Consider the following 25,923-nt stretch of genomic DNA (forward strand, 5'->3'; position numbering starts at 1 on the left):
CAAGAGGACGTCACTTGTTAGTCAAAGGCGAGTTAAGCAAGGTGATTTCAGGTCGTCACACCCAAATTAACCCACCACACGGCACTGATCAATCCACTCCACTCCACCTTCCTCCCCTTCCTCCCCTTGCCCTCCCATACACTTCTACATCACACTTTACCCCACTCTCGTCATTTCTACAATCACTTGTCTTCTACTCTTCATTCCCAACCCCAACCTCACTCATACTCCTCTCCCTCTTCCCTCCTCTTCCCTTCTCTTCCCTCTGCCATCCCCACCACACCATGGGCCTCCTCTCCCAGGGCATCGACGCCCTCAACCTGGGCAGCAGTAAGCCCAAGAGCCGCCGCACCAGCCTCCAAGGTCCTCCTCCTCCAGATGACTCAGCCCAAGACGGAAGCGACGCCGACACCTCGACTCTTGACAAGGACGAGGGCAACATTCTCATGGCCCTCATCTCTCAACGTGGGTACTAGTTGGCGAGCCGGGCAACGCCGACGCGTCGTGACCCTCCTTGATGGTGGGACCGACATGACATGACACGACATGATATGATATGACGATATGATGCCGATCGCGAAACCCTCCTCCACCACCCTCGGCGTCGTGCCATCCGTTCGGCTCGGAGCGAGCAGAGATGTCACGGACGTGATTCTCCAGGCGCGACCTGCGTCGTGTATCGCTTTGGCTCGTGGAGGCCCACTCCCACTCACGGAGCGTAGTGGGCCAGGCCTCGTTCGCCCTAGCACTCGCACTTGCCCTTGCCATTACCACTGGACATGCTAATCCCAGTGCGCCCAGGAATGGACCTGACCAAGATTGCGCTGCCCACATTCGTCCTCGAGCCTCGGTCATTGCTCGAGCGCATCACCGATTTCTTCTCACACCCGGACCTCATCTTTGGGTGCGTATTTTGGGAAGACACGGTGCTGCAAAGTAGCGGTGATCAACGGCTGGGCTCCGTGTTCCACGGAGTGCGCGACGATGTAGCGCGATGTTGGCATTACTCAGCCACCTTGACGTGGGCACCACTTCTGGTGACTCGACACCGACGTCTGCCGATTCAACTCCGGTGGACTTGCCACTGACACTTAGTGCTGGACAGGAACCCGACGCACGTGTGCGCTTCTTGCGTATCATGACCTTCTACCTCTCTGGGTGGCACATTAAGCCGCGCGGGTGAGTTGTGATGCGCGCGTTCGTCCTTGGCGCCGCTGATGAGCAGCGTCAAGAAGCCTTACAACCCTATCCTTAACGAGTTCTACCGCTGTACCTACTACTACCCCGACGGATCCCAGGGATACTATGTCGCCGAGCAGGTCTCGCACCACCCAGTGAGCTGCTGACTTGTTGCAAGCTGACTTGAGCCCATCTCCGCCTTCTTCTACGTGTCGCCGAAGAACGGCATCCTCGTCACGGGTGAGCTCAAGCCCAAGTCACGATTTCTCGGAAACTCTGCCGCGACGATCATGGAGGGAGAAGACCGTATCCGCTTCCTCAACCGCCCCGAGGACGGCGAGTACTGCATTTCCGTGAGTGGTGACAAGTGGATTGCGACGCTGCTACTAGGCACACTGACCGCAGATGCCAAACACCTATGCTCGTGGCATCCTGTTCGGCAAAATGCTGCTCGAGCTCGGCGACCTATCGACGATCAGGAACGACATCACAGGCTACAACTGTGATGTCGACTTCAAGACCAAGGTGGGTCTCGATCGCAGGTGTGCAGCTGACAGCAGGGATGGGTGTCGGGTGGATACAACCTCATCACAGGCAAGGTCACGGGCCCGGACGGCAAGTCTGAAGGCGAGATCAACGGCATGTGGAGCGGCACTATCGACTATAGCCCAAAGGGAGGAAAGAAGTCGACCCTGTTTGATGCGTCCAAGTCCAACGCGGTGGCCAAGGCTGTGCTGCCCGAGTCGATGCAGGAGGAGAATGAATCAAGGCGGTAAGTGGTGTGGTGAGAAGGGTCGCCGTGCTCGGATTGGCAGCCATGACGTTGTGCATACCAGCAGCGACCGGTCCCTTGATGCTAGACCAAGCTGACACGTAGACTGTGGGCCAAGCTCACCGACGCGATCAAGACGACGGACATGATCGCGGCGCAGACAGCCAAGTCGGCAGTAGAGGACCGTCAGCGTGAGCTGCGGCAACGGCGAGCGGAGCGCGGCGAGCCAGCCCCCACGCCTCGCTTCTTTGTCCCAGTCGGTGACAAGTTTATGCCCAAGCTCGACGTTGACAAGCTGCCGCAGAACGTGGACGAATTGGAGGCACTTGTCCGCGACTTCATCTTCGGTGATCGCGTACCCGGGCCACCTCCGGCCGGCTCCGCTCCGCCCACCAGCACACCGGCCTTGTCCGTCGAGGTTCTCCCGGTGGGCCCGTCCTCCGGGGCTCCGGCTGAGGCAGTTCCTGCCCAGCGCGAGACGGTTGCACAGGCTCCGGCTCCCACACTGGCGACTGCAGCCTCGGGTGCTGCGGCGCCTGTTGCTGCGGCGCCTGTTGCTGTGGCGCCTGTTTCTGCGGCGCCTGTTGCTGTGGCGCCTGTTGCGGTGGCGCCTGTTGTGGCGGCGCCTGTTGCTGCTGCGCCTGTTGCGGCGGCGCCGGTTGCTGCGGGTGCGGGTGCTACTCTAGCTGGGGGGGCGGCGGGGCCCGTGGGGACAGCCCCTGCTCTGAGCCCTGCTCCCAGTAACGATCCGCGCAGAGCGTCGATTGCGTCGACCATCTCGGACGACGAGTACCACGACGCGCACGAAGATTTCCATCCGCCTGGGCACCCATAGGTCTTCTGACGCGAACCATACATGTAGAGAGGTTCGAGGTGGCACCAGTATTAGCAGCACGTCACGACTATGAGGGCACGACTTGGCAGACTTGGCAGGACTTCTAGCATAGAAATGTATAGTGATGCAAGCCACGTGCACCGATCCAGCAGGAAGGGCTGTTGCTAATGAACCCATTAGGATTAATGTCTAAGCGTCTTGTTAACGACTGTGCCGAGTGTTCCACGTGGTATATATTTTATGTTTTCAATGGCTTTTCTCCCAAGATGTCGGAGAGATCGCCCTCGCCTTGTCGTCTCTTCGCGTTTCAGAGGTGGAAAGATATCGTAACCCACACCTACACCATGCCGCTGTACGAGCTTTTCTGCATCGCCTCCCACAACCCAACATCGCCAGTGAGTCTATGCGCTATGAGTGGGAGCGGAGCGCGAGGAGGGACCAGGGGAGGTGGAGGGTGGACCATGGGAAGGTTGACATGGAAAGTGGAGGCGGAGGGAGTCAAGGCCACGGAGGGGACCGGCAGAGGGACATGGACGACGACATGGTAAGGTCGCAGCGCGTACTGCCTGCACCGACCGACTGTCCAGGCGGCCAGACCGGCGCAAACAAGACGGCCAGACTGCACAAACAAGACGGCCAGGAGTGGATGGGAGACTCGCGACTGCCCAACAACACGTTGGACTGGTGCAATTACTGGGCGATACCGGGCGATATCCACGGGTGCGCGACGGCGCGAGGGGCCACGCCTTGCGGCGCCGTGCTGCTGCTCAGCTCGGCTTGAATCGCACTGCGTCGTCTGTTGCGTGTCCTTTGAGAGCTCGATTGCGCGGCCACGCAGCGCTTCGATATCCCAACACCGTCGACGTCTCTGAGCTCCCTGCTGCCTCACTTCCTCGCTATCCGTGCCATGCCCCAGCCTTTGCCGCGGTTACCCGTCATTCCTGCCTCACTCCTGCCTTCTCCTCTAGGATTATGCGCGTTTTCTCCTCTCGCAGACATCCAGGATTTCTCCCTCTCCCAACATCGTGCGCTAACCCCAGGCTGGTCTGCGACAGCTGATCCGCTCGGTTGCAACCCAGGTGCACGGTACCGGCGGTGTTGTGCGCGACCTGCGGGCCCTTGGTGCGGGGCTGACGCTTCCGTACCGCATGAAGCGGAACCAGCAGTTCCACGAGCGTGGAGAGTGAGTTCAAGGATCTGGGAGGGAGGCTAGGACTGGATTTGGAGCGGAGAATAGGTCGGCTGTGTTTTGGACATGACCGAGGCTAGCATCCACAGTCTAGGCTCGGTCGAGTCGGACTACGGATAAATGCGGTTTGGATTCACAGTTGCTAGGATTGGGACTGTGCTGTGACATCTATTCCCAACGACGTTAGGCAGACCCATGACAACCGGGTAACCGACTAAATTCCAAACAAACCAACAGGGGATGGAATAGCTGACCACAGCCACTTCTCGATGACGTTTGACACGTCTCCGGTCGTGTTGAAGCGCATCAACGAGACGCTGCGCCGTGATCCGATGGTTGTGCGCTGGATGCTCACGAAGAAGGGCGCCGCTGTGTGAGTGTTAGCCACGGCGGTCAAAGCCGAAGCTTGTGGCCGGCCCAGGATGATCCACCGAAATGCTCCAGCTAACGATTCCCAGTAGCCAACTCAACACAGCACCGTCGTCGACGGTCCAGATGCTGGGGCCTGAAGACATGGGCCGCTACTAGGTTGCATTTGTACGCTAGAGAGAGAGATGATTGCATTGTTGAATGACGTCGGTGATGGCCCAGGACTGAGTGTCTGGGCGTCTCGTGGTCGATTGGTGGCAAATGTTGAATTTCAAGTTGGCCAATTTTGATTGGAGTTTAATCGGGATATCAAGCAGAATATTCGTAGTGTAACAGTGAATCTTCGTATCGTTTAGACAACCCTTTGACCATCATGTGCCTCCAAATCAACCTTTTGAGCGCAGAACCCTTTCAGCCTTGGACATGGAGCCGTGTCCAGTCTCTCGGCGCACTTGCAGAGCGCTCAATCTTGTCGGAGCATGCCGAAGGATACTACCCATACCACCCCGTCAAGTCCGGGCCTGTACCTCACCCGCCCCACCCCACTCGGAGACAAGGACCACAGTTTGGAATAGGTAGAATACCTTTGGAATGCGCGCTCCCGTAACAACCTACCTCTGGCAACACCGACGTTAGTAGCGCCTACGCAACGAGACAGCTTTGATGACATCTGTTTCTTCCTCATCACTTTCTTGTTGCTCACTACCACACTCACTCACATCACGTCAGCCAGTACCGGCCAAAACCCACGACGTCGCCGACGACCACCACTCCAACCTCGGCGCTCCTCACCCACTCCCCCGCCTCCGCTCACAACCCCCCCCCCCCCCCCCCCCCCCCCTCCCCCACCCCACCCCACCATGGCCGAGCCGTGCGAGCACGTCCTGGCCGAGCGCCGGGCGTCAGTGTCCAGCGTCGCATCGCGCGACATTCCCCTCTTCCCACATGTCTCGTTACCCGGCCGCCCACGACGACAGTCCTCGGTCCGCCGATCCGTGACAGCCACGCCAGGCGGGAGGGCACCGGAATCCTGCCCCGTCTGCGGATGTACATGCGAGTGCGGACGTACGCGGCGCGCAGCCTCAGTGTCAGCAACGTCGCCTCGGACATCACCAATGGACTCGCGCCCACCCATGTCACCCTCTTCCCTATACTCTCCTCCCAGCCGCCTGGCGTCTCCACCACCCCTCACCCTACCTTCATCACCATCCGACGCTTCGCCACACTCACAACCCCAACCCACCCCGCCTAATTTCAGGCAACGTGATCCGTCGTCGCTTGTTCCCCGCACGTCACCAGTGCCAGAGGACAGTGAGCGACCCTCATCCGACACCTCTACCACCTCAATCACAAAACCAGAGAATCTCCGTGGATTAGGCAAGGCAATGCTCGAACGCCGCCGCGACCACATCTTCCGATATATTCCCAAGACGGAGACTGAAGGCGAAAGCGAATTCGACGTCGAGGCCCAGGCCGTGGAAGTGGCTCGCACATGGCACATGTGGGCCAACGAGAGTGTCAAGACGAGCGCACTTGTTCCCGCCCTCCTCATGCAGGCCCTCGCAACAGGCCTCCTAGACGCAACTACCTATACCGATTTCAAGACATTCGCAAGTAACCAGACGGGTAATGCCATCATCTTGACTGTTGCGGCAGTCGGCACGGTCTCGCAATCGACAACACTGCTTGTCCGAACGGCAGTGTCGTTCGGCTCGTTTCTCTTGGGCGCGTTCGTCTTTGGACAGATCGGCTTCATTGTCGGTGTGCGCCGGCGCACCTGGCTCATGATCTCCACAGCTGTCCAAACCCTCTTCCTCGTCGTCGCGTCCATCCTCCTTTCTCCCCACGGGCCGGCAGCCACCCACGTCGGTGCACGCCACGACTGGGCCATCCTCAGCTTGTTTGCCTTGATGAGCGGCGGACAGGTCGCCATGGCCCGCCAGAGCAGTTGTCAAGAACTCCCGACAGCGCCCATGACATCGACATTTGTCGACTTTGTCGCCGACCACTACCTCTTCTCAAGTTGGAGCGACCCCAAGGCAGTCAGCCGCAACCGCCGCTTCTACTATGTCATCATGATGATTGGGGGCTCGTTCATTGGCGCCGTCATGCACAGGTACTCGGCGTCGTGGATCGTCGCCGTCATTGCCGTCGGCATAAAGCTCGTCGCACTCGCCATGGTCGCCCTCGCAAAGCCTGACGGCTGCTACGGCAACTAGTACATTCTTGCTGAATTTCATTCAGTAGCATAACGACACAAAAGACAAACTCGATCATAGAACAATCATGTAGATCTATACAACCATCAATGCATAAGATGTAGTTTACACCAGCGACCCATCAACTATGGCCATGGGCATTCGACGCCCTCGTTGGCCGCAAACTCCCGGAACAACTGCTCCATCCTCGGGCGCTGCGTCTCGTCCAACGCACCGGCCATGGCCCGCCGCCCAAGCTCGAGCAGGTCAGGCCGCTCCAGTCCAAAGTGCCGCGCGGCGTGCGCATGCTCCTCCGAGCTAATACTCCCAAACACGCCAATATCGTCGGTCCCGAGAGAAATCGGCACGCTGCGTCCCCACCACTCGCCAAAATGATGGTCTGCGATACCCCGACTCGTCTCTGTATCCGGGAGCATGCCAGCGAGGACGTTGCACGAGAGGCACATCTCGACGCCGACATTCTCACGCTCGATCCGCTCCACAACTTCGGGAGGAACGTGGATCGCATGTCCCAGCCGCCTGGGTTTCCAATCCAATAGTTCGTTCAACTCGGCCACGCTCGACGCAGCTGGAATCTCGGCAAAATGCAATACGCACGGGAGACTTGCTTGGCGTGCGCGCGTAAAGGCTGGGCGGAGAGCTGTGATATCCCCCCTTGCAGCTGGGTCACCACACAAGTCTAGCCCTACGACAGGCTTGCCCTCGCCTCTTAGGTTGAGGGCGAGGTCTACGATCGCCTCGGCTTCCTTTGGGCCGTGTTTGGCCTGATCCACAGAGAGGATGAGTCGGACAACCATCTTCTCGGTCCGGTTCCACTCGTCAATCACGTCCAGGACCACGCGGACTCCGGTATCAGGCGACGCGTTGGGAAGGGCGCGCGGTGTCGTCCTCAGCTCGAGATAGACTACCCCGTCTTCCGCAAAGCCAATTAGAACGGCGCGCGTCGCACGCGCAAGCGACTCGGGTGTCGAGAGTAGACGGTAGATGTACGTGTTGAAGTGGGCGAAGAAGGTGTTGATTCCCTGTGCGCCAGTTGGGTCCGCGAGCGCTTCGAGAGGTGGTTGGAGGGATACACGTTCGTGGTCGGGGAGGTCGGCCCAGATCTGTTGGAGGACGGCAGGGGTCACGCTGCCGCTGAGGTGTGCGTGGAGCTGGGATTAGCGGAATTAAATGGTGGGATCACCTCGACTTTGGGCAGGCGGCGGCAGTAGTCTGCGTCGGCAATGGGCGCGGGCATGGGCATGGGCATGGTGCTTGTCGATGCGGCAACAAGTGGTGGTGCAGTTAGAAGCGCGTGGTGGAGGTGCGGAAATACGGCTAGACTCGGATATACCATCAGTTGGGAAGGATGCATCACGTGGGGCGGTTCGGCGGTGGCTTGAGATATCTGGATTTCGGTACATCCGGCGATTCGATTCCAAAGCTGGAGGAATGGCCAAGAAAACCGGCGAGCTTGGCGAAACATGCCGATACAGGGTGAGCGCTCATCGGGCTCAGCTGCCCTGCATCTGGAATGCTGGCGCGGTGTAGCTTTGGGAATCCCGCTGTAGAGCTACAGTGGCTGCACCATGCGTGAACAGCGGTGTCACACACGCTCAATGCGCCTCTTGGCGTGTTTTAGCACAACGAACGCCCTTTTATATACAGTGCAAAATCGAAAACACCACAACACCGTTGGTGAAACGGTATCATGCGTCGTTGCCATCGACGCGGCAGGGGTTCGACTCCCTTACGGTGTATTTTTTGCTTTTTCCCAGCTCTTACCCCAGCTCTTACCCCAGCTCAGATGAAGAATACATGGCCACATATACTTGTACACTATAGTTCTACACACGGCTGAAGAGGACGTGGTTGGCAGCCCGCCGCAGCGCACGTACCCCCTGTGTCCCTCCCCAAGCGGCATCGAAAGGCTCGAGGCCCATAGCACGCCTCGCCTCGGCACCGTTGATATCTTTGGCGGTTGCTCGACCCACAAAGTCCCCCTCGCCGGCTCCGGCAGGAAAGTCGGGCCCGCTCTCCCCCCTTTCGAGGCAGTCGCGCTGTTGCCTCAAGTGAACAGCGTTGCGCTGAGTGAGCGGACACGCCGCAATGTACAGCACGCTACTATCGCGCTCGCCGCCTTGCAGCTCTTCAACAGCATGCAACCCTTCACAATGCCAGAGAACGTAGTCTCCCGGCTGCACAGTTCGCATGGGCACCATGCACTTGTCCAGCATGAGGTGGGGGTGTGTCGCAGCGCTAAGCTCGAGCGTCTTGCCAAGTGTCGCACCTGGGAACGCGGCAGATTCGAGGTCAAGCACCCAGTTTTCGGCAGACAGGTATCCCGACACCTCTGGAGGAAGAAGAGGTCGGAAAAATGGCCGAAGAACCACATACGCCGTCGCCTCACGTAAGGCCGGGTACACTTGGAGCGTACCTTGCCCTGCGCCCGTGTTGGACAGGGCGAGCCAGCCTTGCCATGTACGCGTCACACCACAGTGCGCGATGGCGTCGTGTAGGTTGCTGTTTGTGTTATCGCGTAGACCCGCATCGTACGCGTCGTAATCCTCCCATTTGCCAGAGAAGATTGCCTCGTAAAGAGCGCGGTATCCCTTGTCCCTGCCGGTCAGCGGAGCGCAAACATACAAATAAACTCACTCCCATAGCTCAATGCTTCCACCGTCTGCGTGGGGTCCGAGAGCAAAGCTCGTATCACCTGGTCGACGGATACGCGCACGGTCGGCATACGACACTGGTGTATCGAGGTCGACATGGGCGCCCTCATGCGCGTGGTACAGCCTGTTCGCCCAGCGCTGGGTCTTGAGGACGTGGGGATGTGCGCGTGCCCCAACCTGTGCCCGACTCCAGTACACCTCGAACACCTGCGGGTCGTCCTTTGGGAACCCTGTGACGGGGTTGGAAGAGACATAAGACCGTAGCTGTGTGTCCCAGTCCTCGCTTGTGACGCCACGGACAACGACTGAGCCACGGGCCCGAATCTCGTCCTCGACCCATGGTGCCAAGTTGTCCAGATCGCCAAATTGCACTTGGGGGATAAGGTCGGATCCCTTTTCTTGAATCTCAGCCGTCACGTATTCCAGGCGGGTCAGGAGACGGCGCCAGCTGGCAACCAACGCTGCCTCTCGCTCGGGCGGAACGAGGTCGCGTTTCAGCCCAGCAAAGTGTGGCGGGAGGGTACCACCCGAGAACTGGGCAAAGACACTCCCAATGTCGCCCGCATGCTTGGTCCGCGTACCAGTAACCTTGGGACGGCTCTCCAGAATAGTACGTGTGCTGCTCATGATGGGGTGGGAGGTAGTAGATGCATGGGGATGGGTTATATTAGGCGCAGCATGAGCGCCGAAACCCCCGCCAGGAGGTGGATATCGCCGGAATGGCCGCTAGTTGGCCAGATCTTCAAACGTCATCTTCGGGTCGTTCGGCGAATACAGGACAGGCACAACGCCGAGATGGCCGTATCTGGGGACTCCAACTTGTCACTTGTCACTTGCAACAGCAACAGCGACATCATGCCACGAACAGCTCGTAACCGCTCGCCACCACCAGATAGCCACATCGGACGTCGTCCCAAAGTGTGCGCTGCTTGTCGCAAAGTAAAGGTAATCCCCAGCCTCGTACCTATTTTGGCTGACGCAAGCACAAGTGTGTCCCCTCCAATGTACCGGGACAGTGCGCGCGGTGCGTGTCGCGCACCGAGCCGTGCAACTACGGTGTGCCAGTGCAGGTCAGTACCTCGATATGGCGCCGTTCTGACCTCGATATCGCGCAGTTCTGACCACAGGAAGATGCGTGGAAGCAGTGGGCTACGCACGAGATTCAGCGACTGAGCGATGCGGTAAGTAGGTCCGTGTACTGGACTGATAACAGGTGTTTACATTGGAGCGGCGTACGCGAGGAGAAGATGCGTCCAGTCAAGAGGCTACTGAGCCCGAACCTGCTGGTCCAAGTCGCCCGACACCGAGTGGTACCTTTGCCACACCAGACTTTGCGGCCATCACGACCATCACCCAGCCAAGCGACATCTACGGACTAGTTCCTGGGTCCGAGAGGCCGCCAAACAACCGCCATGAGCCAGTCCTCAACTCTCTTCCAGAGATTGGCGAGGCCGACCCACGCCCAAACGTCATATCAAAGAGCATTGTCACAGCACCAGAGGCGCGTGCACTCGTGACCTACTTTCTACACACACTTGGGCAAAGTGGGACATTCCACTTTGGCCTTTGCGTTGGGTCGTATCCCCTCCTCTCGCGGCTCGAGGACTTGACCCCCTTTATCATGGGAACCATATGTCACGTGAGCGCACAACGAATGCCTGCATTCCACCACCTCATATCAGTGTTGGAGACTGACACTGTTCCTCCCGAGGTGGAGGAGGAGGAGGATCCAACAATCGACATCGAGCTAGGCATTGGGCCAGAGGAAATCTCCGCACTCGCCCTCCGAGCAGTCTTCACTGGCGATGCCGTCGCTTCCCGCTCGGGTCTTACCTGGGCGCGTGGTTTGGGCAAGGTGGGTAGGTGCTTTACAAAACTGACTAGAGAGCTTGACGCCTCGGGCGTGGCGACTGTCTCAATGGCCGAACTTGTCGGGCTCAGTACACCACGACGACAACCTACCCGCCAGCAGTCGTTGCGCCTCATCCTCTTTGCCTATGTGTGTGCTTTTTTTTTTTTCCTGGCCGCGCTCACACCAGGTCTGCCGCGTCTACACCGCCGTGGTCACTGATGACCCGGTGCCCGAGTTTGACCCACTCGACGTCATTCACGAGTTCACTCAAGGAATGGATCGCGAGCTACAAGTACAAGATGAGCCGCTGGTCATGCACGCACAACTCACGCGGGTCTTTGCCCGGTTTTGCCTGTGGCGCCAACGTGGTCGAAACAGACGACAACCAGAACCAGAACCAGACTTTGACCAAGCCCTCAAAAATCTCTATCCCGATAATCTCCATCCCGGCCTTGCATTGTGGACCCCAATATTCTGGTACGCACGCCTGCGCGTGTTGCGCGAAAAACAAAACTCGGAATGGCAACAGCACATGGCGGCGTGCAAGGTGGTCGAGGCCCTCGATGGCGTACATTCCCAACTTGCCGGGCTCCCCCTCATCTACCTCGAGGCGGCGCGTTTAGCCGGCACTGTCGTCCTCGACTCGCCTGGACGCGACGCGCCATTGGACCAGCTCGAGCAGATTGCATTCGCTCTCCTAGCAAGTTCACTTCCTGCAGACCACCTTGCACCAAAGTATGGCGCGTCGCTACTCGAACATACACAGCGTGCGCGCAATTCACTGGGCGGGCCTAGTACATGTACATTGCCCTCTGTTCCGTATCACCACGACCCAATATGAATGTCACGTCTTACTCCCGCGGGTCACTGATACATAGCTGCTACACTGCTGAATTCTACTTGCCCTTTGCGATGTCCTTGGCCTTGGCAGCAATGTCCTCCGTGGCCGTCTTGCCCTCGTCTGCCTTCTTCTTTGCGTCCTTGAGGACCTCGTCAAAGAGCTTGCCTAGGGGTGGTGAGACGGACGAGACCTGATCGACAACAGTCTCGACGTCGACCGGGATCCATTTGGCAGTAGTGACAAGGGCGACCTCGACCTGGCGAGCCCACTCTTCGGCACTGTCAATAGAGTCGACCGCCGTGGCGCGGATGTAACCCTCGATAGTGTCGGCGGGCAAGCCAGCCTCCTTTGCCGTCTTGCGAATCTGGTCGACAAGCTTGTTGATATCCTCTGGTGCCGTCTCCTTGATACCTTCGACGAAGGCGTCGCCGACACTCTTGCCGTCCTTACTAGCCTTTTCCACCTTGTGGTAGACCTTTTCGGCGGCCTTGTTGAGGTCGGCTAGGCGTTTCTCACCGAGTTTCTTGACATCGGCAACGTACTTGTCAAAGTCGTCCATGGTCGGCACCTTGCCAACGAGGACCTTGACCCATTTCTGGTACTCTTCCGGAAGTTCCTTTGTGAGGTCCTGTGACAACTTTTTCCAATCGACGTTGCCAACCTTGCCTCCAGCCTTGTCGAGGGCAGCCTGTACCTTGTCGACTACAGAATTCACATCGTCGTTGCCGAGCTTCTTGAGTGATTTCAGAGTACTCTGCATATCGGCGTCCTTGAGTTTACTCAAGATACCTCCAAAGTCGCCCGACTTGATTTGATCCGAGAATTGCTGGTAGAGGACAAAAGCTCCGCCGGGGAGAAGTGACTCGAGGACGCCATCAAACGCATCTCCAGGAGAGACGGGGAGGTCGACTTGTTCGCCAGCCTTTTCAACAACGTCTTTGGCCTTGGACGTGGCCTCCTTGGCCTTGGACTTGGCCTGCTCGACCGTCTCCTGTGCAGTTTCCATTGTGTTATTGATTTTTGACGCGACGTCTCGAATTGGCTTGATGTAAAAGTATCCGCCGATCGCAATCAGGGCGAGAGCGCCCAGTACAACGCCCTGGCCGGCAGCGCCACCGCCCATGTTCTCACTCGAGTACGTGCGGAAAGCGAAAGCATGACGCCCAGTCTTGGTCTTGACCGGGGTCACGCGGGCGGGCGCGTGTGCGTGGAACGCAGCGCGCGACGGGACGAGTGGGCGCTGGAGTCAGCCCATACGCTCCATTCATGTTCTGGTCGCCTGGATGTCAAACTCACGGGCGGGACGCGGGCCGCGTTACGAAGGACAGTTGGGCGCATCATATTGAATGTGAGGAGATGAGAGTGATGGGAGTGAGAGAGCAGTCTGGTTCGGTGATACCTTTAATGCGGGCTGGTTGTCACCAAACTAGCAACTAGCAGGGGTTGTGACGTCAGCCGTGGGCAGCACGCTTGCTATGACGTCGTGCAAGTCCGGTCGCTCCAACGGACTCTTTCCACCCCCTCCGCGGGCTGGGGCTGGGCAGCTTGCATCGACATTGACATCAATATCGACGTAATGCCAAGTCGGGACTGGATTTTCACAATGACATGCTGGCGAGGTGGTGAGTCATTGCACATGAGTGGGGGTGATGGAAAAGCATGTCTGTGTTGCTGACGTCCAGTGTCTATCAACCCAAGCTCCCATTAATGCGACACTGGCACTGCATACACTCAACCAACTCTCAGTTCTCGTGGTCAGGCTGAAACGCGCTCCGAGCCACAGCCAAAAGGCCGCTCCACCGCTCCACCAGCATGTTCAGCAACATGTCGCCGCATCTTGGATGTGCCCCAAGGGTGCCAGGGTGCCAGGGGGCCAGGGGGCCAAGTGACCGAGACGGCATCAACGAGCCTCTCGTCCGTCCGATATCAGGTCCCGGAGGAGAGGGTCTATGCGCGAGGCGGGATTGAGGCTTGAGGCCAGGCTTGAGGCGCTCGCACCCCGTGTGCTGTCAGGCTGATTATGATTCGGCGCCACGGCCAAGCCACATCCAAGTCCAAGTCCAGTCGCTTGGCCGATACCACATAAGCACGGAGGGAAAAACCCCATCCTGACTTGGCCATGAGAGCAGACCTTTCCTCCAACTCGTCGCTTGTGCACCCTGGAAGCTAATCTTGGAATGGGGAATGGCAGACAAAGTGGGTGCGTGGTGCGAATGTGCCAAACAAAGACTCCAACTTGCAACCCCCCAACCAACTTTGTCGTCGCATCCAAGGGCTGCGAGCGCCACTTTCGTCAGTACCGGAGATTCCCAAAGCTCTTATCTAAAACTCTAACGAATGCATCCAACCCATGCATGCCTCTAACGCATGCATCAAATCGACAATTATGGGTCTGTACAAGATGGCATCCAGGATCCGACAATTGGCTAGCCATAGAGATTGGGTACGGTTTGGAGGGGGTATGGACTCGGCGCGGGTGGCAGGCAGAGCAGGATGGTGTACGAGACATGTGCTGGGGAGTGGATTGATTAGTTCCGGAGGGTGGTGTGTGCTCAACACAGGGCGAGATGGTAGCAATTGCGACACAGGGGCCTTGTCCTGCGATCTGGGGTATCGGGTCTTGGTGACAGAGTACGTGGGGGTGCGTGGGGGTGCGTGGAGGTGCATAGAGGAGCGTGGAGGTGCGTAGAGGTGCGTGGATGTGCGTGGAGGTGCGTGGTGGAAAGACATGGTCCGGTCCGTTTCGATCCGTTCGATTCGTTCGATCCGTTCGATCCGTTTTGTTCATTTGATGGTGTGGTGAGGGCTGATGGATATCGGCCTACTGGCGCGAGCTGTAGTACACTCCGCCTCTGCTACTAGTGTTCGGCGCCGTGTTGTGGGGGTTCGGACCGCGCTCGCTAGGACTCGGGATGTGTTGGCTGACAAGGAGGTTGTTGGCGCTAGGTGTAAGCGCGCCCAACAGCGAGAAACATACCGCCTCAGCTCGATGACCTCATCCGAAAGACGTCGATTCTCCACTAAGAGCCGATTCCTCTCCTCCATCAGAACGTTGTGCGACGACTTGAGGGTGTCGATATGCTGCACGGCTTCCATCAGCCTTTTAAATTTTTTCTCTCTTTTTTTTTTATCACAAACTCACCTCTGTCGAGGATGACTTGCTTGGAACCCTTCTGGCTGGTAATCGGGAGAATGACTCGAAGACGCTCAAACCCATCCTTGAGTACATTGCGCCGCTTCTGCCACATCAGCCGCTGTTTCTGCTATAAACTTGTGTGCCCTGCCGCGCGCTCACCTGCTCGCTCTGGATGCGACTGAGCCGACCTGCCTCGGCCTTGGCTTCGCGGCTCAGGCCTGAACGACCTCCACCTCTGCCATCAGACACAGCCGGTCCGACCTGCACTCACCTCTGTGATCCAGAGATGTCGAACCCGCCGCGGTCGTCGTCACTGTTCATGTCGTCGTCACTGTCATCATCGTCGCCCTCCTCCTTGCTCTTGACGGTCCGCCCCTGCATTCGACGGTGGGAAGTTCGAGACCGCCGAGAGGTGAGTTCGCGCGGATTGGCGCACGCCATTCCGGGGAGTTGGGACGGGGCGTGCTTGGGAGGCGAGTAACCCATGCTCGACATGTCTGACATGGTGCTCCCAAAGCTGCTGAGTGGGCTGTTCATCCCGCTGGCGATGGAGCCGCCCATCGAGCTAGACCCCGAGCCGGCTGAAGGCTGCGCCGCGTGTCCGAGTGCGCCATACGATTCCTGCATCGACGTCACGAACGACGGCATGCTCATCATGTTATGCGACACGAAGAGGGACGGCGGGGACGACGAGTGAGGAACTGCCATCAGAAGGTGCCTGACAAGGTAAAACTCACCGCGGTAAGGGTGGTAGCCATACTGGTGGGGCGAAGGGGCATTCGGTGGGGCAGGTTGTGTTGGCTGGGTGGTTGCATACGCGAACGGGTTGGTGGTAAACTCCTTGTTGTAGAGCATGCTGCTGGGTAGAGGCTGAAGCTCGTAAGGGGCCAGTATGCCTTCGAGTCAGTCAAGGATCGAGAGGAAACAGAGAAACCCACGGGAGACTTCGTGGCCGTGTGCTGCCTGTTCAGAAACGCGGCCTGGTGGTTGCCTGTTAAACGCAGCTTCGTCGCTCGCTCCCACGCCCGACTCGTCCTGCTGCTGCATGCCTGGAGCGTGTCAGCAAATATACAGTATGCCTGTGTGTTTGGTTGGATGTTGGCAGTGCGACATGTGAGGGTTGAGCCTATAGTATGTCACATGCACGCGGCACACACCTTCTCTGCTCATGTCGACAGATGCCCTCGACCTTGAGCCAAACGCAGCCCGGCGAGAGGATGTTGAGGATGATGAAGAACAAGAAGAAGAAGAAGCAGTGTTAGGAGAATGGGGAGTGACGCGCGGCATAATGCCGAGTTGATGAACTTTGGAGGAAACCGACGCGCGGCGACCACCTCCGTGCGGCCGCAAAACAGTGGAAAACAGGCCTCTGAGCCGAGGTCGACGCGACTTGCCGTCCTCGAGTCGGTCACCACACCAAAGGGGCGGTCAAGGCGAGGGGCGAGACTTTGAGGCGTTCCTTCAAACAGAAGGGGAGGGAGGATGGAGTGTCGGCCAGCGACAGCGTGTTGTAGAGTACAAGAAGACAGGCAACGAAGAGCTAGGCAATGTGACTTGGTCAAACGAGCTCGCCCGCCCCAATGGTGGCGCTGGTGGAGGGGGGACGGAGGCACACAACAAGCCACACCAGGACGCCCCCAGTATTGTCTGTGCGGAAGTGACGCCAAAGGATGCGGAAGATTCCCAAGGTGAGGTGGTTGTAAGCTGGAAGGGGAAATTGGAGAAGGAGAGGACTAGCAGTCGACGACGCTGATGTTCGACGTTGTTCTTGCAAGCTCGCCGAAAGTGGGCAGGTGAACAAAGACGAAGGGGACAGAGGGAGGGATTGGAGAACAGTGCTTTAACTTTGGCCGATTTCCCGAGCCGTGATCATCCAGAGAAGCAGAGTCACCAGTTGGTCCCCGCCTTGATGATCAGAAACTTGGTCACCGGGTGGTCATGGGGTTGGAATGAGGAGTTTCCTTGTGGGCCGGAAGAAGCACCAGACTCGATATGTGGACTTTGCACAGTACCCACTGACCCAGTAGGCGACTTTGATCTAAACCTTGATGATTTCCTGAGACGCCGCCTAGCCCTATCAGTTGGGAGTAAGTCGCTCACGCTATCAGTCCTTTTGCGGGGACCACCAAACCTTCTTGGCACAACGGACCTTTGCTCACTTGATATTGGGGGACCAACAGGGTGAATGTTGCAGGGCTTTAGTCGAGGCGAATAAGGGCAACGGCAGCACCGCCACATTGTGACTGCATGGCACATGCTTCCTGTGGCGCGTACCTCACCTCGAGTGGTACGATGCGTTGTTTTAGAAGCGGCGTAGTGGTGGCGAGTGAGCGGCTCAACCCTTGCGGTGTGGTTTCGCCGCACAACGAGGAAGGTTGTGGTGCGAGTTGTGACCGGAGTCAGAATGACAAGGTGAGTGTGTAACATGAGGCGGAGGCTTATTCTTGTTCTTGTAAGTGGTGTAAAGTGAAGTAGTAGGAGGGACTGATTGATCATGAATGTGGTTCCAAGATGATGATGATGATGATGATGATGATGATCTAAGAGTGAGTGATGATCTAGTAGAACAATGCAAGGTTGATTGAGAATGGGACATTGTGATGATGGATGAGTGTGTCAACGAGTGATGGCGATTGTGATTGATATTGTGATTGTGATTGTGATGTAGAGTGTTAGTCTTTCAGCTTTCAGTTTGATACGAGTGATGGAAAATGTCAAGTCAAGAGTCATGTTGTGTTGGTAAGGGAAGGTGGATTGCTGAATGTACGATGGCCCCTCACTTGTCACTTTGATCCTTCTGATGGTTTGTTACTACATCTGGATAAAGGCAGTGTCATGGATCGACAAGCAAGGTCATCTTTCTGCAAGCCATTGGTCGTGCATGCACTCACCCCTCCTTTGACTGTACTCACTAGTCATATTCCTACCTACACCATGAGCCATCATGCTAAAAGTCGACTGCTATGCATTGATGCATTAGGGATTACGGTATTGTCGGCGATGACGGCCGTTCCAAACCATTGTCGGCGGCATCCGATGGCCGATCTCCGACGATTCAACAACGCGTTGCGTTGACGCAGGGTTAACTCTTTGGGGTTCTGTTTACATGGCAAACTGCCAGCTGAACCCAACTGCGCTCTGCGCTGCGGGTAACAACAATACAAAGCAGGTGTTGAATGATTCAGCCTAGAGTGCATGTACAATCAATCACACAGTCTTCCTACTTTATACCAGATCATTAGACAAGGCGGTTGACAGCAGCTTGATCGTATGTCCTGTACATATGCATCATCTCTCTGTCATGTTGATGTGATCAAGCCTGCAAACTGTCTTCCGATCCGATGGCAATGTTACCAAGCATTCATTGTAAAGTGTGATGTGATGGTCGGATTACGGTCATTTGATGCCCGCGGGGTTGGCGTTGCGTTCGTTGGTGGTTGTGTTGGCCGGTTGACCAATTGACCGGTGTCTCGGGTCCTCGGGCGGCTTCAGACCGGTTGCCACAATGTGCCACAGCCTCGATGGGCGCTCAACTGAAACTTGCACCATCCACCAAACTACCAGCAATGCTACAAGGGGGGTACACGAGTAGTGCCTACGGGGTCTTGAGAGGTTGCAAGAAAAAGACAAAGTATCGGACTTGTTCGGCTGGTGCCTTGTAAATGACCTTGGGAGGTTTATCGGCCATTGACCGCCGAAAGAGAGTAAAACGGCCATTCACCCCACGTCATTCACCCGATTTGTCTGGATAGAGCCTCTTAGCAAATAGGAATCCTCGCTTTGCTAAACCATGACAGTTCTAGCCACTAAGGAGACAGAAACAACGACACCAAAGAGATGCAAGGACAGTCTGCTTGCTTTGGTTGTGGAGCCATCTTTGAACCTATCCCACCCCGTGGTTTGGTTTGTATTGGGACAGATTGACTGGGTTATTCAAAGCACACAGACCTTTCAACTGGCCCCACCCCACTCACTTCCTTCATTAGTAGTTCAGACCTTCCCACTCATCGCTTTTCTTCCTTCTTCATCTCACATCTCTTTGCAACAGAGACAAGACAAAAAAACGGCAAGGGCTTTTCATTAGGTCACTAGCCAAAGCGCACTTGTTGCAGAGCACGACTACACTACTCCCCACTCTCCCACCTTCATTGCTGCCAACAATATGATCACTCCTCGTCTCTCTTCGGCGTCGTCGCTCCTCCGCGGCGTTCGCACCTACGCGTCCGTCCAGGGCAACATTGGCGCTACCCAGGTGCCCATGTCCAACCTCGAGAAGGGCAAGTTCATCAACTACCAGCGCATTGAGGACAACCTCCAGATTGTCCGCAACCGGTGAGTTTTGCTTTGAGCCCTTGCGAAATGAGATGTGTCCACAACCCAAAAGGCCAACCTCCATTGTCACATGATGCTTCTCATCGTTGCGCCGACTGCGGACACTGGCCGTTGCGTATCATGTTGGCCATGGTCGACAAGGAGCTTGCGGCACAGTCAAGGGGTGGGAGAGAAGGGGGAGAGCCTGGCGCAAGGTCAGATGAGCATCATAGCCACAAACGCCGAGGGAAGGGGCCGGGAATGGAATCCAACATGTAGGATTCCAACCCCGGTCAACCTCATCCAAAATACCCGCCCTCTCCTCGTGACCACGTCCCCCCACGTATCACGCATCACTCAACACCGACGTAGTTCAAATCAACTTGTTGCTGACATGGTTCCAGCCTCAACGCCCCCCTCACCCTCGCCGAGAAGATCGTCTACGGTCACCTCGACGACCCGCACCACCAGGAGATTGCCCGTGGCGCGTCGTACCTCAAGCTGCGCCCCGACGTGAGTAGTTGCTTTTTTCTTCTTCTTGTCTCTCGCTAACTATGCTTAGCGTGTTGCCTGCCAGGATGCCACCGCCCAGATGGCCATCCTCCAGTTCATGTCGGCTGGCCTCCCCCAGACCGCCGTCCCCACCTCGGTCCACTGCGACCACCTTATCCAGGCCCAGGTCTCTGGTGTCCCCGACCTTAAGCGCGCTATCGACATGAACAAGGAGGTCTACGACTTCCTTGCCACTGCCTGCGCCAAGTACGGCATCGGCTTCTGGAAGCCGGGATCTGGTATCATCCACCAGATCATCCTTGAGAACTACGCCATCCCGGGTCTCATGATGATCGGTACCGACTCGCACACCCCCAACGCTGGTGGTCTCGGCATGGTTGCCTGCGGTGTCGGTGGTGCCGACGCCGTCGACGTCATGGCCGGCATCCCTTGGGAGCTCAAGTGCCCCAAGGTCATTGGCGTTAACCTCACCGGCAAGATGTCGGGCTGGACTACCCCCAAGGACGTTATCCTCAAGGTCGCTGGTATCCTCACCGTCAAGGGTGGCACTGGCGCCATCATCGAGTACACCGGCCCCGGTGTCGATAACCTCTCGTGCACTGGTATGGCTACCATCTGCAACATGGGTGCCGAGATTGGTGCCACCACCTCGCTCTTCCCCTACAACGAGCGCATGGCCGACTACCTCCGTGCCACCAACCGTGGCCAGGCCGCCGAGTACGCCAACGCCTTCAAGCACAACCTCACCCCCGACGCCGGCGCCGAGTACGACCAGCACATTACCATCAACCTTGACGAGCTCGAGCCCCACATCAACGGCCCCTTCACCCCCGACCTCGCCACCCCCATCTCCAAGTTCGCCGAGGCTGTCAAGGCCAACGGCTGGCCCGAGGAGCTCAAGGTCGGCCTCATCGGTTCGTGCACCAACTCGTCGTACGAGGACATGTCTCGCTCGGCCTCGATTGCCGACGAGGCTGCCGCCCACGGCCTCAAGGCCAAGTCGCTCTTCACCATCACCCCCGGTTCGGAGCAGGTTCGCGCCACCATTGCCCGTGACGGCTTTGTCGACACCTTTGAGGGTGTCGGCGGTGTTGTTCTTGCCAACGCCTGTGGCCCCTGCATTGGCCAGTGGGACCGCCAGGACGTGAAGAAGGGCGAGAAGAACTCGATCATCACCTCGTACAACCGTAACTTCACCGGCCGTAACGACGCCAACCCCGCTACTCACGCCTTTGTCGCCTCGCCCGACCTTGTCACCGCCATGGTCTTTGCCGGTGACCTCACCTTCAACCCCATGACCGACTCGCTCAAGGGCGCCGACGGCAAGGAGTTCAAGTTTGCTGAGCCCCGTGGCCTCGAGCTTCCCCCCAAGGGCTACGACCCGGGAGAGAACACCTTCCAGGCTCCCCCCGCCGACGGCTCGCAGGTCAACGTCGCTGTCTCGCCCACTTCGGACCGTCTCCAGGTCCTCAAGCCCTTCACCGCCTGGGACGGCAAGGACATTGTCGACGCCCCCGTCCTCATCAAGGCTCAGGGCAAGTGCACCACCGACCACATCTCTGCTGGTGGCCCTTGGCTCAAGTACCGTGGGTGAGTAAGAACAAGCTCGATGGACATCGGCAAATTCAAATACCCGACTTTGTACCTGACTGACTCCCAGGCACCTCGAGAACATCTCGCAGAACTGCCTGATTGGCGCCATCAACGCCGACAACGGCGAGGCCAACAAGGTTCTCAACCAGATGACCGGCGAGTTTGGCGCCGTCCCCACTGTCGGCGCTGCCTACCGTGACGCTGGCATCCCATGGGTTGTTGTCGGTGACGAGAACTGTGAGCATTCTTTGTGGCTGGACTTTGCTAACAGACAGACGGTGAGGGTTCGTCGCGTGAGCACGCCGCTCTTGAGCCCCGTTTCCTCGGTGGCCGTGCCGTTATTGTCCGCTCGTTCGCCCGTATCCACGAGACCAACCTCAAGAAGCAGGGTATGCTTCCCCTCTGGTTCAAGGACCCCAAGGACTACGACCTCATCTCGGGCTCTGACAAGCTCTCGATTGTTGGCCTCGCCGACTTCAAGCCCGGGCAGGAGATCACCGTCAAGGGCAAGCGCGCCGACGGCTCGGAGTACTCGTTCCAGACCACCAACACCATCAACGAGGGTCAGTGGGCTTGGTTCGAGGCCGGCTCGGCTCTCAACAAGATGAAGAAGGACGCCGGCAACTAATCTAACCAACGGTGTTCCATAGTGATGTAGTGATATGCAGTCGGATCCAGGCATTGGGGCAGTAGGATGACATGGAGTACGGAATCAAATTCCTTTAGCACAAGTCTGCACGGTTGAACGCGACGAGCACATGCGAGCGACGACCCGACGACCCAACTGTCTGCTAGACATCTGCAGCTGACACAGACGCCGGGCATGCGCACGCGGTCCCACTCGGACCCACTCCCTTGCTGTATCGACGGTCCGTCGGTCGTCAGTCCGAGCTATAATCCCCATCCAAGCCTCTACGCTGCCCTACGCTGCCAACTGTCAAGAACCAGATCACATTGCACCACCATACCTCGTTCTAGAAAATACGACAAGCCTAGACGTCAGCGCAGTCCAAATGAAGCGCCAAAAAGGAAATATCAGATTGTCCAGTGAGAACATCGGCCACACGCCCGCAGTACACGACTGGCGGTTGGTGCGGCCTGAGTCAAGAGGTGCCAATGGGGAGGATCCTCCACTCTTCATATATGCGACACGGAGCGAGACTCACCTTGGTATCAGAGAATGGGAGGATGGTTGATGTACAAATGTCAATGTCAAGATGTACCAGTCTCCTTTTCAACATTTTTCCGCCAGTGTTGGAGCTTATCACTCACAGAAGTCCACGTCACTAGGTGTTTTTGTGAGTCTCTAGTCTTTGTACAGTTGTCCATCTCCATCACCCTTCCAAAACAAACCACCCCCCCCCCCCCCCCCCAACATGCTGGCCGCGTACTCTGTCGCGCGCGTTGTGCCGCCTCTCGCGCGAGTACTCAGCCCCGCCATTGCGGGCTTTACTTCATCCGCCATCAGTGCCGCCAGTGGCGCGCCGGGTCAACCGCGCAGACGCGTGCGTCCAGACGTGCGTTTCGACGTCCCGAAGGCCTCGAAGCGATGGGACAACCGCGGGCTGGACCGCGCAACCGCTCCAGCCGGACAGACGACATCACGCCGTCTCGCAGAGGTACTTCGCGCACCCCCTTCGTCACCCTCGAGCGTCATCGCCAAACCTACACCCTCGAGCGTCGCCAAACCTACACCCATGCTCAGTGCGCGGACACATAAGAATCTGGTCGATTCCCAACCAAAGCCATTCACGTCGTTCAAGATCCATCCAGGACTGCAACAGGCATTGGAAGAGGCGCTTCCTAATGGAAAGACAACGCCAATTCAGACTCTCGCCCTGTCCAACCTACTGGCCAAACCACACAAGTTGAGGGCATTGCTCGGCGCAGAGACGGGGAGCGGAAAGACGTTGGCATACCTCGTCCCATTGATGCACCATCTCAAACGTACAGATGTCGGCCCTCCACCAGCAGAATACGACAAGATCTCAGTGACGGCTCGCGCACTCGTTCTGGGTCCAACGCACGAACTCACACGGCAAAGTACCTCGGTCGCAAAACATCTCAGTCGTTCAGCCAAACTTCGCGTCATTGGCACAAGTTGGAATGGCCCTATGTACGGATACGCCGACGTGTTGCTCGCAACAGGGCGTGGCGCAACATCTCTCCTTGGCCTGCCGTACGAGGCTAGAGATCGGCCTGGCCGCCCTAGGCCCACAAAAGAGACCAACGACACCAAACCGAAAACGTTTAGGGAGTATCTCAATCTCGGCGACACAGAATGGCTCGTTATCGACGAGGCAGACGTCCTCCTCGGTCCGGACTTTATCAACGAGACTTCTCGTGTCGTCAAGCGTGTCCTGGCCGCATCTCCAAATGTCAATGTGCTTCTCGTGACGGCCACGCTCCCTCCGTCGCTTGTCCGCGTGCTCGAGGGCGACCTCTTCGGCGGCGAGTTTACCCATCTCCTCTCCCCCGGTCTCCACCGTCTCCCCAAACAACTCGATACCCGCTTTGTCCCATGGTCCGGCGGCGGTAACCGCGTCTCGGATATTGTGCATGAGGTCAAACGTGGCTTTGCAGAGGACGCACTCGATGCCAAGCTCTCAGGCAACGAGGGCAAGCCGCGCGCAGTCGTGTTCTGCAGCTCGGTCGGACAGGTCAAGGCCATCACCACTGCACTGGAGGAAAAGGCCGTCGCTGCACTTGCGTGGACTGGCGACTCGCCTGAGCGTGTACGCGGACGCGATGGACCACTGGAAGCGTTCCTCGCCCGTGGCCAGGCAACAGACCCAAAGGGCCCACGCGTGCTCGTAACCACTTCGCTCCTCTCTCGTGGCCTAGACTTTTCCGCCGACGTAACCACCATCTACCTCGTCGATCCGCCGCGCGACGTCCTCGACTTTGTGCACCGCGCCGGACGGGCGGGACGAGCTGGACGCCATGGTCGGGTCGTCGTGTTCGGCGTCAATGGTGCCAACGAGCTCAAGTACGGCAAGGAGATCAAGAGCGTACTTGGCAAGGTCGAGCGGCGCCAGGCTGTCAAGCCAGGCGGCCGCACGTGGTCCGGCAAGGATAAGGAGCGCAGTCGCAAGTAGAGCGTAGAGCGTAGAGCGTAGAGGGGGACGACACACAGACTGTAATACTAGCTAGCACTTTTGCACCCCACCTGGCAATCACTCATCATGCATCACTCTTGACTCTTACTCCTTGCGGTGGAGGATGGTGGCGGAACCCTGCGCCGAGGGAAGGACGAAGAGCTCGGCAATCTGGACGTGCGGCGGGCGCATGGCGCACCAAACAATCTCCTCGGCAATGTCCTCGGCCACGACTGTTATCAGTGGACAACGACAGGCAAGCGCTCACGCGGATCAAAGCCCTTGTACACGGCCTTGGCGGCGTCCTCGTTACCGCGGAAGCGAATGACGGAAAAGTTGGTCTCGACAAAGCCCGGCGCGACCTCTGTCACGCGGATGCCCGTAGCCACAAGCTCCTTGAGCAGCGACTGGGTGAAGGCCTTGACGGCACTGGGGTGAGCCATTGTTTGGCTAGCCTGCTATGCCATTAGACTCACTGTTTGGTGGCGCAGTAAACCGCTCCGCCAACATACGCCTCGCGACCAGCCAGCGAGCCAATGTTGAGAATATGGCCCGAGTCCTGCCTCTTCATCTCGGGGAGGAACGCCTGCGTGACCTGAATAAGCGAGACGAGGTTAGTGTCGACCATAAAGTCGACGTCGTTCATCTTGATGTCGCCAACGCGCTCGGTACCCACTGCCCCGCCGGCATTGTTGACGAGGCTTTTTATCTCAGCTCTTTTCGGGAGGCACAACTTACATGTCAAACGACTTGACACCGTCGGCCTTGAGGGCGGGCACAAGGGCGTCGACGGCCGTACGGTCGTTGACGTCGAGCGTGCGGACGACGATCTGCGGGTTCTGACCCATTGTTTGGGCAGCAGCCTTGGCCTGGGCAGCCACTTCTTCGAGCGCTTCCTTCCGACGAGCGAGGAGGACTAGGTTGCAGCCGGCGCGGGCAAAGAGGATCGCGGTGGACGCTCCGATGCCACCAGACGCGCCGGTGATGATGGCTGGGAGTCAGTGAGGGCCCAGGGCGGGAGGTGGAGGTGGGCAGGAAAGGTGAGAGGACGGTGAGGAGGGCATGTGGATAAGGGCGCGGGCGCTGACGCAGCAGAGTCGAGTGCGCAATGAGTACACGCTACTACGCTACGCACCAGTCTTGCCCTGCAGGCTAAAGTCAGTTCCATCTACGCTCACTGCTCACCGAGTAGTGTTGAAGAGCTCTGGCATTTTAATAAAGGTGGGCGATTGTTCAACGTTGACATGGTCCACCTCACTGGAATGGAGAAAGCCCATTCCGCCCATCCCCCATGCCGCCCGCCCGCCATTCGGCCCGAAGGGTAGGGTTGTTGCCGATTGGCTGATAAACGTCATGGTTGGC

General features: G+C 57.8%; 11 protein-coding genes across 11 annotated transcripts; 6 read left to right on the forward strand and 5 right to left on the reverse strand.

The window, feature by feature from the left end:
* Window positions 1-284: 284 nt before the first annotated feature.
* Window positions 285-2,786, forward strand: OSH6 (uncharacterized protein; the record flags this gene model as incomplete). The annotated part of the gene is made up of 8 exons (XM_060603609.1): window positions 285-465; window positions 793-904; window positions 1,096-1,179; window positions 1,226-1,334; window positions 1,368-1,532; window positions 1,585-1,704; window positions 1,740-1,951; window positions 2,057-2,786. 8 exons carry the CDS (start codon window positions 285-287, stop codon window positions 2,784-2,786), a joined length of 1,713 nt encoding a protein of 570 aa, XP_060459886.1.
* A 344-nt stretch (window positions 2,787-3,130) lies between these two features.
* Window positions 3,131-4,503, forward strand: CcaverHIS019_0701940 (uncharacterized protein; the record flags this gene model as incomplete). Its single annotated transcript, XM_060603610.1, has 4 exons — window positions 3,131-3,181; window positions 3,827-3,969; window positions 4,235-4,348; window positions 4,434-4,503. The coding sequence occupies 4 exons, from the start codon at window positions 3,131-3,133 to the stop codon at window positions 4,501-4,503; spliced, it is 378 nt and encodes a 125-aa protein (XP_060459887.1).
* Window positions 4,504-5,729: 1,226 nt separating this feature from the next.
* On the forward strand, window positions 5,730-6,563 carry CcaverHIS019_0701950 (uncharacterized protein; the record flags this gene model as incomplete). The annotated part of the gene is made up of 1 exon (XM_060603612.1): window positions 5,730-6,563. The coding sequence occupies one exon, from the start codon at window positions 5,730-5,732 to the stop codon at window positions 6,561-6,563; it is 834 nt and encodes a 277-aa protein (XP_060459888.1).
* Window positions 6,564-6,688: 125 nt separating this feature from the next.
* On the reverse strand, window positions 6,689-7,812 carry CcaverHIS019_0701960 (uncharacterized protein; the record flags this gene model as incomplete). Its single annotated transcript, XM_060603613.1, has 2 exons — window positions 6,689-7,714; window positions 7,747-7,812. The coding sequence occupies 2 exons, from the start codon at window positions 7,810-7,812 to the stop codon at window positions 6,689-6,691; spliced, it is 1,092 nt and encodes a 363-aa protein (XP_060459889.1).
* Window positions 7,813-8,389: 577 nt separating this feature from the next.
* CcaverHIS019_0701970 (uncharacterized protein) lies at window positions 8,390-9,844 on the reverse strand (the record flags this gene model as incomplete). The annotated part of the gene is made up of 3 exons (XM_060603614.1): window positions 8,390-8,682; window positions 8,716-9,161; window positions 9,201-9,844. 3 exons carry the CDS (start codon window positions 9,842-9,844, stop codon window positions 8,390-8,392), a joined length of 1,383 nt encoding a protein of 460 aa, XP_060459890.1.
* A 228-nt stretch (window positions 9,845-10,072) lies between these two features.
* On the forward strand, window positions 10,073-11,910 carry CcaverHIS019_0701980 (uncharacterized protein; the record flags this gene model as incomplete). Its single annotated transcript, XM_060603615.1, has 6 exons — window positions 10,073-10,162; window positions 10,201-10,287; window positions 10,345-10,398; window positions 10,431-11,072; window positions 11,106-11,216; window positions 11,257-11,910. The coding sequence occupies 6 exons, from the start codon at window positions 10,073-10,075 to the stop codon at window positions 11,908-11,910; spliced, it is 1,638 nt and encodes a 545-aa protein (XP_060459891.1).
* Window positions 11,911-11,965: 55 nt separating this feature from the next.
* Window positions 11,966-13,251, reverse strand: CcaverHIS019_0701990 (uncharacterized protein; the record flags this gene model as incomplete). Its single annotated transcript, XM_060603616.1, has 2 exons — window positions 11,966-13,150; window positions 13,207-13,251. 2 exons carry the CDS (start codon window positions 13,249-13,251, stop codon window positions 11,966-11,968), a joined length of 1,230 nt encoding a protein of 409 aa, XP_060459892.1.
* A 1,480-nt stretch (window positions 13,252-14,731) lies between these two features.
* Window positions 14,732-16,216, reverse strand: CcaverHIS019_0702000 (uncharacterized protein; the record flags this gene model as incomplete). The annotated part of the gene is made up of 8 exons (XM_060603617.1): window positions 14,732-14,852; window positions 14,888-14,999; window positions 15,053-15,149; window positions 15,206-15,281; window positions 15,318-15,747; window positions 15,784-15,942; window positions 15,985-16,095; window positions 16,204-16,216. 8 exons carry the CDS (start codon window positions 16,214-16,216, stop codon window positions 14,732-14,734), a joined length of 1,119 nt encoding a protein of 372 aa, XP_060459893.1.
* Window positions 16,217-19,208: 2,992 nt separating this feature from the next.
* Window positions 19,209-22,091, forward strand: ACO1 (uncharacterized protein; the record flags this gene model as incomplete). Its single annotated transcript, XM_060603618.1, has 5 exons — window positions 19,209-19,378; window positions 19,762-19,870; window positions 19,920-21,460; window positions 21,531-21,700; window positions 21,739-22,091. The coding sequence occupies 5 exons, from the start codon at window positions 19,209-19,211 to the stop codon at window positions 22,089-22,091; spliced, it is 2,343 nt and encodes a 780-aa protein (XP_060459894.1).
* A 748-nt stretch (window positions 22,092-22,839) lies between these two features.
* On the forward strand, window positions 22,840-24,561 carry MRH4 (uncharacterized protein; the record flags this gene model as incomplete). Its single annotated transcript, XM_060603619.1, has 1 exon — window positions 22,840-24,561. One exon carries the CDS (start codon window positions 22,840-22,842, stop codon window positions 24,559-24,561), a length of 1,722 nt encoding a protein of 573 aa, XP_060459895.1.
* Window positions 24,562-24,666: 105 nt separating this feature from the next.
* Window positions 24,667-25,772, reverse strand: CcaverHIS019_0702030 (uncharacterized protein; the record flags this gene model as incomplete). Its single annotated transcript, XM_060603620.1, has 6 exons — window positions 24,667-24,794; window positions 24,830-24,990; window positions 25,038-25,262; window positions 25,300-25,552; window positions 25,697-25,713; window positions 25,747-25,772. 6 exons carry the CDS (start codon window positions 25,770-25,772, stop codon window positions 24,667-24,669), a joined length of 810 nt encoding a protein of 269 aa, XP_060459896.1.
* Window positions 25,773-25,923: the final 151 nt, after the last annotated feature.

This window comes from Cutaneotrichosporon cavernicola (assembly GCF_030864355.1).
Source record: "Cutaneotrichosporon cavernicola HIS019 DNA, chromosome: 7a".
NCBI lineage: Eukaryota > Fungi > Basidiomycota > Tremellomycetes > Trichosporonales > Trichosporonaceae > Cutaneotrichosporon > Cutaneotrichosporon cavernicola.